Raw genomic sequence first — 10,765 nt, 5'->3', positions numbered from 1 at the left:
GCAACGAAAACAGATAGTTTCTATGGTAATCTTACATTAACCTTTTTTCAAGAAAAAGTATACCAGTTCTTATCAACAGCTGTACCATTTATACGCAAACGTTATCATAAATTGCACGAAAGATGCAAATTCTCAGAGGAGTCAATTTTTTAACTATGGGGTTGTTATTTTTTATCATCAGTCCTGAGTAGAACAGCGGTGTATTTTAAAAGAAATTATGTCGGAATTATCTTTTGGGTTACAAAAGCGTAACTGTATATTTTCTCAATTTTTAGGTAACTCTGTCTTTTGTATTGTTTGAATCACCATGGCTTTTTATTAATTTCGTTTTAAATACTATTTAATGAAAAAATTTACAGGAGTCGTCCACACAATAAACTCCAATAGTTGCAATGGGAACTTTCAAGTTTTGAACAATGATAAAATCCATTTTAATGCAATACATTGCGTTGTCATGTTTTACTATTTCTGGTCATATCTTAATCCAGTTTTGGGTTATTTATTAAGCATCCCAGGATATCATAGTTACAAAATGCAGAGATAATGGCATTTTTTAACTTTAAATTTGAAATATTATATAGTAATAATATAATGTGTAATATAGTATAAAACATTATGTACAAATAGGAAAACTACATTTTAACCATAAAAAGGTTCAAGAAATCTTCCAAATTATAAAATTTCTTACTTCCATATCTGACGACCTTTCGTGACAAGTAATATGTCTCGCGAATTTGATTCCTTCGTAAACGCTAACACTATAAATAGAAATCAACAATTATTCTCGATTATTTGACTTCCAGACAAATAACGATGAAGACACATGAGACACAGTACCTTTAAACATGACATTTTTATACTAACATTCCTGAATGAAATTCGGGCAAGTGAATAAAACACATATTGTATGGTTTTCATTTTCAAGTAAATAACTTTCCCAATTCCAATCGTATAAATATAAACAAATTCAAAACACATCGCAGCTGGTTCATAAGATATTTCCATCATCATGTCGGTATAATATTTAGAATTGCCGCTGATGGTCAAACCTTTGATTACATGTTTTATATCTTTTTAATAGAATACATGTAAAAGCATGCCGAACAAGACAATATTGTTGATAGTGCAATCAGAGAGTTCATATCATCGCTGTCCATATGTTTTCAAAAGGCTAATGCTGCTATCATTTATTTCTGTAGATCAGATCTTTAAACTGAGGAATCAGTGTTATGAACTATGATATACAGTCAATAGAAACGTCGGTATATCTTATACACTTTCCATATTTCTTATTTGTAGTTCAAGAGAGAAAATTTAGGGCGGATTTGCGCAAATATTGCAATAATAATGTTGTCTACGTTTGTGACAATTGCTCTGTTCGGATTTGGCTTTAACTATTTTCTTAATTACAGGTAAGCATTTTTTTCGAATGTTAAAAGTCAGCTTATTATGTCAAAATACAAAAACGAAAACTTTTAATGCACAAATCGATTTTACGTTAATTACGTAATGGGCTAGAACAAAATCTCGGTAATAATTGCCTTACTTAAATTGCCGTTTCTCGGACAATCTGTTTCTCTAAATTAATTAATTAAAAAAAATGCCCGCTGTTTTATGACAGATTTAAATTAAAAAGATGCGAAACAAATTTCAATTACAGAGACTGGCTAGACTGGAACAAAGACCTGTTTAACATTAAACCCGGTGCTTGCGAAACTATCATTAAGGGTAAGACAAACAATCGTGGCTTTAACGTAAAAGATATGAGAATATCCTTTGGAAAAATTGAATGCAGCCGAACAAAGTGATAAAAGAATGTTTATGAACGAAACGTTCAACACTCCTCACGCCCTTGACACTAGTTTACGCAGAATCATACAGATACCTTCCAATAAACAATACTGATTTAAGTCTAAGTGACTTTGTTTGCTTTGAAATAAACAGATGGACTTCTTACTTGCGCACTAAATGATTATGTTTAGAACATTATAATTATTTTATATTATATTCAAATATGTATTGAGTTGTTTGTAGAATTGCAATGCCACAATATCGCACCAAGCTGTGTTTTATTTAGCAGTTTTTCACATATTTGTATTTTTTCTGGCTATTATGCCAGACCAGTGAGTGAAATATTTGGTTACAGAATTCACTGCAACCATTCACATCTCTAAAATATTCTATAGAATGTTAGAGGTAAATACATGTACTCATAAAAGCTTCAAAACCATATAAATTTATAAAAATATTGAATTTGTTAACTCTGCAAAAACTCAAAGCAACTGAAAACACATATACAATGAAGATTTGTAGCAACGTTTCTATATAGTAAATATAAAAACCGAAAATGTTAAAGTAGAAGTACTTCATACATTGCTTTTATAAATAACTGTAATTTCAGAGGGCGGGTCAGAAGATGTTACACATATAGGAAATGGTATTGTTTTGATATCAACGGTAATTATAAGAATCATTGTATATAAAACAGCATACCATTACAACTGTCATTGTATTTAAATTGTTTAAGATTTATTACTATTTAATGGAAATAACATTTTGTTCTTCTTTTTACTCATTAATCTGTGTTATATAGTAGCCATGTTCTACGACCAAAATGAAAGAACAAAATTCAGTTCGATATGTTGTATTTATATTTTAAGGGTTTTGCATATATTGGACCACCTGGAAATATCAAAGCCGTTGACTTGAATAATGGAAACAAGGTGATGACATTAAATATGTCAGATGTACCATCAAGGACAGACTTCCTGTCTTCGCCTCATGGAATCACCACTTGGCGCGATCCGGATACAAGTAAAGTGTTGCATTTTTTTTATCTCATGAAGTTATACAGCTGAGTGCCCTCATAGGGATATTACATAGTGAAATCCTGGTATATGTCTATGTTCTCTTTCTGGATATTATGTTCGCATGCCTGTGAGATCAGATTCCCTGATACGACTTTATTATCGTTATATCTTAATTGCTTTTACCTTATAGCATAATGAAATTGTTTTACTGTCGGTGCTGTATTTAGTCTTCATGTGCGTAATGAAAAGATATTTGTCTTTTTGGTTCCGTTAAATAATGCATGATATACTGCACATGTGGTCCTCAAACTCCTGTAACAGTTACACGGTGCATGATGACGCATGTTTTCTTCACTGCTGACAGAAAAATGTATCTGTGCTTTAACTTTGTTTGAGGTATCACACTATCATTGCTTTAACAAAATATGTAGCTTCATACTGACGCTCAACACAAGATATGCATTCTTCGATTAGAGTATACAAAGGAAACTGTATTTCATGTTTCTTCTATTAACCTTATGAATTTCAAACCTTTTTCCTAGTGTTGTAGCTATCTGTCAATAGTCCTCGTCAGCGCTGTTTAGATATAACATATCGTCTTCCAATTTTTCAGACCAGCTATTTCTGTATGTGATATGTCATCCAAAGCCAGAAGATCTAATAGAAGTGTTTGAGGTCCTCAAGTCTTTGACCTTGAAATAAGTGCGGACAATAACAGACCCGAGGTTTCACTAGTGCGTTCATTTAAATTTTAATACACGCTTATATTTCTTTATAATTTAAGATTTCAAAATTACAGTGAAACTTGCATCACGAGACCACCCTATGGAAGAACAAAAAGTGGTCTTTTAACACAAATGGCCCCTTAATATAACATAAATTGTTCTTTAACAACACCAGAGGGAACTGAAAAAGTGGTGGTCCCTTGATAGACATGGTCTCTTGAGCAAGTTATTTATTTTCAAACAGATTGCGTTAGGTCTTCTGTTTCAGGTGTTCACTATTACTCATATACACTGTATACTTTAAGAATAGAAGTTTGGTCGGTAGAAGCACAATTCTAAAATGATTACCGTTTAATACAATCTTTCGTAATACCATAAAAGCGCCGAGAATCCACATAAATATTTCGATTTTTCCCTTCTTTTGTTTCCTGTGTAATACATTTATTCCGATTGTGTGTACACAAATGCCCATGCCCCAATTTCGAAACATATCTTTGAGTTTTATGTATGCCATTTCAAAATGTAAACTTATTGTATTACCCTGTATCAACAGCATGAATGACATGGTAGCCGTAGGAAGAGACAAATTTTACATCACGAAATTTGCCCATTTCCGTGACTACAGAAACTATAACTTGGAGATATTTAGTGGCATGAAGTTAGGCGGAATATTTTATTATGATGGTCACAAGGCTCGGGAGGTTGCCTCAGGATACTATGTACCTAATGGAATCAACATCTCACCAGACAAAAAGTAAAGTAATACCTACTAATGCAGTGAATATATTTGTAACACTATGTTACGTTGAAATTAAGTACGCAATACTACAGGAAAGAGTGGGTATTTGCACTTACTATGCTTAACAAATACACCTTTTAGTAATTTTAAGAACAGAAATGACGATCTTTGTACCATGCATTTATTCGAAATGTAACAAACAGATCATTAAAATACGATGTGGATCAAATATGTTGACATTTAAGAAATTGCCGCACTACTTTTATTATATTATCATGCGGTAACTACAGGTAAATACATAAATATTTGAATACGTACGCCTACCAATAATTAAAAGACCTAGGTTTATATACTTTTCAGATATATTACAAAAGAATACAAACCTTTGAAGAATGTTACAAAAATGCATTAAGCGTTATACGTTAACTCATACAACTATTCGTTACGTATTTTAGTTGATTTTTTTTCTATACTATTTTAGGGTAATATATGTCGCAGAAGCGGGGACGAAGACATTAAGAGGTTTCCGAAGGGATTCTTCAAATAACCTGGTTGAAATATGGGTATAGTAAATACCACTTATTCTTATTTTAGGTACACTTTTGTATGAATATTGTGATATATTATATAAATCACAAGCCACAAAATGAACATATTTATCATAATTACCCTTCTAGATATAATCAATATTTGTTTTCATTTCAGAGCAGATACACAGGAACTATCACTGACAACATTGAAGTTGACCCCGATACTGGTGATCTCTGGATTGGATGTCATCCTGTAGCATGGAAAGTACTTGACCTCTTCTTTGGGACCGTTCCTCCGTGTCAGGTACATTTAGTTCAAATATCATCAAATTTGCGATGACCCAGAACATATCTTATTTTTATTAGTTTTTCAATCTTAGAATTAAGTTTTGTTAACCTTTACCATGCTAAATTTCTAAAATGGACTGGCCTGTCGTCAATTTGGGCAGTACCATTTATCATTCGAGGCGGTGTTCACTGAAATTTTACTGACTGAATAGCGAACAGTGCAGACCATGATCAGCCTGCACGGACCTTGGTTTCACTGGATGCAAAGGCAGAATCACTTACCGCAAGTAGGTTTAAGGTTAAGCTAATACATTTTCAAACATATTTTTATGCCATTATGCCAATGATTTATTGTTTGACACTCACTCACATCGAACGCGTTTAGTTTTGAATGTTTATTTAACCTCGCGTGACCTTGTTAACAATGCTGCATCGAATTTTACTCGTTTTGTTTTATAAAATATGGTCCATTTGGATCATGGAGTCCATTCCATTTTATCATAATAGAATTTGCTTCAGCCGGAGCAGGAGGGCGTGAGGATTGTTGCTCCAATAAAAAGAAGACATATATTATGTTACTGGTTGCGTTATGCGCTTCTTAAGGATCTACTTACAGATTTTATTAACTATAAGTGCAATGTGGAACTTGAAAAGTCTTCACGTACTTGAACTCAGTATTGTTATATTTTCCAGTTATTTGGGATAATGGAATGCATTCCATTTTATTATAACTGAATTCCGCTTTAATTGGCAATTGATGCTAGATGGTTTGAGGGGTACTGCACATTTTATTACCTCGGTCCAACCGAGTCGTCTTTTTTGTTTCTTATATAATTGAAATGAGGACAAATGTTTCATGTGCTCTGTTCAAAACAACAGGAAAGACTGTTTATATACCTGTACTGTTTGTAGACATTTACTTTGTGTTCGTCTGTTTTCAGGTGGTCCGAGCAAAGATGCAAGATAACGCGGTGTCGGAAATGGAAATCATTTACCAAGACGACGGAACGAATTGTGCCGGATCAACTGCAGCTACCCATGCCGCCGGGAAAATGATTGTTGGGACAGTTAGTAATCAAGCCGTTGTTTGTGATGTTGAATATCTAACGCCAAACTAAAACTATACCACACTGTAATATATACCTACACAAAGTCCTCTTATAAACGCGTCGCTGTTGACAAACGTTATAAAACTGAAATCAACAGATCGTTTTAGAATTATACTTAAAATAATTAAAAATATTACTTTATAGGATGGATTTGGACTTAAAGTTATAAACATGCATTTGAATAATAAATGAAGTATAAATTTCTTTGGTTTTTTATCACGGTGATTCGCAGCTACACATTTTACTATGGAGCTGAGTAAGCGTAAAAAAGGTTTCTTAAATCAAAATTATTAATAAAACTTTTTAAAAGTTATTAACAATGAAAATAAGAAGAAACCAGAGTTGGATTTCAACGCTGGGATCACTGACTTGTGTTATTCTGCAAACGTTAATCTTGTAAGGACAAAAGTCGTCCGGTTTGGTAGGAACGAATCTATCCTGTTGTATGGAAAACATTGATTTTCAGAAATGTAGCGTTATAGTGCATTGTAACGAATATGTTTTCAAACATTTAATACAAAGTCTTTTGCATAAATACTTACGTTCGTCTGATTACTTCAAACGTTCGACATCAAAAGTTTAAAATGAAGGTTCTCTTTGGCTCGCATTACCTTTCTTCCCAAAGGTGTGTATGTCTGTGTTCCTACCGTGTTCATTCATTTGTTTATTTACCTTACTGAACATATGTCTTTCACTATGTATGTTTATGCGTATATAACTGTCCTAATTGGAACTGTTTTATATGGAACATTGTCCTTGTTTCTTAATTAAGCATCCACTCGCATTACTTGCGAGGTAATGTTTTTTTTTTCTAAATTACAACATGAAGGCATAATACCATGAAATTAAATAATAGAGAAGAGAATTCGATTTAAACAGATATTAGGGCCGGTGTAACGTTGTAAACTGACCCCCATTAAATAATGACCCCCTTTCTATAAAATACTGACCTCCCTTATAAAATAATGACCCCCTTATTTTATCTATAAAATATTGACCCCCACCTAACCTATTACTAATATACTCTATATCAATTCAAGTCACTGTCGTGTTTCTATTACTTATATTTGTTGTTGTTGTTGTTTCTGCTGCTGCTGCTCCATCTACAGCTGACACAACAGCAGTATAACCTGAAATAAAAGTACATCTATTGAAAAATGAAATTTAAAAGGGTTTTCATTTGAATTATCATTACTGTACTTAAGGAGAAGCATTACAAAAATAGAAGATATACCTAAGTCGTTTTAAGGTTACTATAGAAATAGAGAGAACCGATATTTAGGCTAGAGGATAATTAATTAGTCATCTGAAATGATTTTGGTCATGTTTTCATGATAGAAAATGAGATCATCCTTTAGAAATAAAACATTAACGAAAATAGAAACATTTGGAAATATATTTTATATGCTGGTTCGTCATCGATTTTGGGCCTTTATATAGCCTATTTTACGGGGAAGATTTGTTTCTTTGTCTCTCTAGATATGGCATTTGATAAACACTACCCGAAGAGGACCAGACTAGAAAGATTCACATCATGTGATATCAGCGATCTGACGCTAATCACATTTTTACTGGTCACTCATTCTAATTGTTTTTCCTCCCGAGCAAGTTGTGTATATTTGATTTTTTTTTATGTCGTTACAAACATTATTGCAGATTAGCTAAAATATTTGTTGATAAATACTTACCACTTTTGTGAGCCTCGGTGGCGCAATGGTAGCGCGCTTGCTTATTAAAGCGGATAGGTCTCACCAAAGGGATATTGTTTCGCCGTATCAAACCTTTGCCAATAGAAACAGATGACCTAATGGAAGGGGGATACATAAAGGAATCCTTTTGCAACTTGGAAACCCTGCAACTTTCAAGGTACACGGTAGAACATACTTAGAACACAGATCACGAAACTCCTGCTTTAAAGGTGCATGACTTTTTGTTTAGAACATGTTTTAGCTCTAAATCTTTTTGTTACCTATAAAAGTTTTATGCTTCAAGTATTTCAACAGGCTTAAGTATTATTTTTCCAAGATTTTTCCAAGATTCGGTGAGAGAGTACCTTTAACAGCCTCGTATCTTTGTGACATCGCATTATATGCAAGAAGAAACGTATAATTATGTTAGGCATACATGTATATAATTATTAATTTACCTTCTGTACATTGTAGTGTAAGCATTCTGGAATTTATAGTAATGATGATTTTGTCCGAAATTTTAGAGGAGACATCATTATATTACTGCATCCTACATGTTGCACTAATTTTGCAATAGCATGGGCTCGCGGGCTCATTCCGAAACAAGAGCTGTCAGTTGACAGCGCGCTCGACTATTCTCAGTGCTTGATAGTATAATATAAGCTATGAGTAAAACTTTAACATTACAATAAGCATATTCTAAGTCGAAAAGGAGCCATAATTCAGTCAAAATGCTTGATAGAGTTGCCTCCACCTTTTTTACAGACTGGGGGCATGATGGTAAACAAGTATGCAAAATATGAAAGCAATATCTCAATGGACTTTGGAAATATTTGGGGTGGTACGCAAACTTTAACATTACAATAAGCATACTCTAAGTCGAAAAGGGGCCATAATTCAGTCAAAATGCTTGATAGAGTTGTCTGCTCCTGTTTACAGACTGGGGTCATGATGGTAAACAAGTATACAAAATATGAAAGCAATATCTCAATGGACTTTGAAAATATTTTGTGTGGTACGCAAACTTTAACATTTGTGTGACGCTCACGCTAACGCTCACGCTAACGGCGACGCCGGGGCGAGTAAGATAGCTCCCCTATTCTTCAAAAAGTCGAGCTAAAATGCTATTGACGGATAAATAGTTCATTTTCTGGAGTGCTAGATTATAAAAAGGCAATTTATACGTTGAAAAGCGCAGTGTTTTATGCCACCCCTGAAAGTGATGTCAAATACCCTTGACATTCATTATGTCACCTATATGTCGCTCATATATACCTCCAAAAATAGGCGAAACGGGTGTGGGGTAGCCCAGTGGTTTTATTACCTGTGACGCTCCTCATCGTTAGAAATTATTCACATTTCAGTATATTGTTGAAGAGACACCCTCCTTTGGAATTTGGGTATTTTTTGTCACTTTTCAGGCGTTTTTAAGTAGAAAAAGTCAACAATTATATCAATATAAGGCATAAAATATGCAAATCGGTTTTGGGGAAGTCCCATGCTTTATGACCTGTGACGCCCATGACAATAAGATGCTGTTCGAATTTCAGTATAATATAAAAATATAGTCATTCCCGTAGAGGTTTGGGTGATTTTTGTCACTTTTCAAGAGCTTTTAAGTAACACGTCTTGAGCAATAATTGTACCCCTTTATAACAGTCAAAGCCATTGCACAATATGTTAACAAAGTTTCTGTTACGATACCCGTCACGACTTATAAGAAAAATGTAACAAAGGGCCATAACTCCCGAACAGGTATAGCAAATCCAATTTTTTTTCTTCCTGGACAACTAGGCATCGGTAGTAGTAATCCCTGAAAGTTTGAATCAATTCCGTCGAATAATGAATGAGGAGTTGCGGACACAAAAATGTTGCACGGACGCAAGCACGGACGGGTGCAATTACCATATTCTCCTCCGATGCCTATCGGCGGGGGATAATTATGTTGTAAGTGTACCTTAGATGGGTTACAGTTAGGGTTTGGATTAGGGGGTCGTTATTCTATAGGGGGTCACAATTTTATGTGAGGGTCATTTTTCTACATGTGGGGGAGTCATAATATGACCCCCGGGCATAATATTATGACCGGGAGTCACTATTCTATATAAAATAATGACCGGGGGTCATAATATTATGACCGGGGGTCATTATTCTATGGGGGTCAGTTTACAATGTCACACCGGCTTCACAATGGTCATCCCGGAATTGTTTTCTAAATAAATCTTTTAGATGCATGGTAACCCCAACTTTTTTTCTCACTATTTTGAAGCATTTGTGTATGTCATTAAAGCCGTAAAAATTATTTTTTTTTCCAAAATCTAATCTTAACGGCAGATTTATTTTGTACATTTAAATACGCTTTTTCCATTGAAAATAAAGTAGTTGTGGTAATAATTATTATGTCAACATGTAAAAATGAAATAGATTTGTTAGGGACATTTATGTTTATGTAATACTGATATCACCTTTTATTCATAGTAACTTGTAAGACCTGAAATCCCTATCATATTAAGTGGGATATTAGATGTTTTATAAAGTACCACCATTTTTTCAATTTTACAAATTTTCTGAAATGCTTAAACACTGGATGATTGAAACGGTTTGGGTGACCTGTGTTTTTTCTCCTCTTGTTTGTCTTAGTAACTAATGTTCAACAAGCTCACAGAGTATAAAAAAATTCTTAACAGTAAAAAAAAAAACAAAAAAAAAAAAAAAAAAAAAAACAAAAACCAAACAAAACGATCCTACATCCTTAAGTCGAATTTCGGTTACCTTGAGGCAAAACGCTCGATCTCTTGAAGTTCTAGATACCGAGTTACAACTGTATTTCCTAACATGCTTTCTTCCATCTTACCAGATATTGCATGTTATGGCTT

General features: G+C 33.8%; 1 protein-coding gene across 2 annotated transcripts; it reads left to right on the top strand.

Annotated features, from left to right (window-relative positions):
- The first annotated feature begins 1,307 nt into the window (after positions 1-1,307).
- On the top strand, positions 1,308-9,714 carry LOC123523551 (serum paraoxonase/arylesterase 2-like). Of its 2 annotated transcripts, XM_053538272.1 has the most exons (6): positions 1,308-1,412; positions 1,661-3,544; positions 4,089-4,289; positions 4,756-4,837; positions 4,980-5,108; positions 6,034-9,714. In XM_053538272.1, exons 3-6 carry the CDS (start codon positions 4,090-4,092, stop codon positions 6,208-6,210), a joined length of 588 nt encoding a protein of 195 aa, XP_053394247.1. In that variant the 5' UTR covers positions 1,308-1,412; positions 1,661-3,544; position 4,089; the 3' UTR covers positions 6,211-9,714. The 2 variants fall into 2 exon arrangements, with proteins under 2 accessions (XP_053394247.1, XP_045157148.1); XM_045301213.2 differs by lacking the exons at positions 1,308-1,412; positions 1,661-3,544 and having other exon boundaries at positions 3,611-4,289.
- Positions 9,715-10,765: the final 1,051 nt, after the last annotated feature.

This window comes from Mercenaria mercenaria, chromosome 3 (assembly GCF_021730395.1).
Source record: "Mercenaria mercenaria strain notata chromosome 3, MADL_Memer_1, whole genome shotgun sequence".
Lineage (NCBI taxonomy): Eukaryota > Metazoa > Mollusca > Bivalvia > Venerida > Veneridae > Mercenaria > Mercenaria mercenaria.
The sequence above is the reverse complement of the archived record's forward strand: the minus strand, read 5'-3'. Positions and strand labels throughout refer to the sequence as shown.

Bases quoted from the DNA above. Each gene is read 5' to 3' on its own strand.
- LOC123523551 (XM_045301213.2), top strand. From the start codon at position 4,000: ATGCCCATGCCCCAATTTCGAAACATATCTTTGAGTTTTATGTATGCC. The intron at 4,290-4,755 runs GTAAAGTAATAC...ATACTATTTTAG, and splicing joins AACATCTCACCAGACAAAAA to GGTAATATATGTCGCAGAAG. The intron at 4,838-4,979 runs GTATAGTAAATA...TTTTCATTTCAG, and splicing joins ATAACCTGGTTGAAATATGG to AGCAGATACACAGGAACTAT.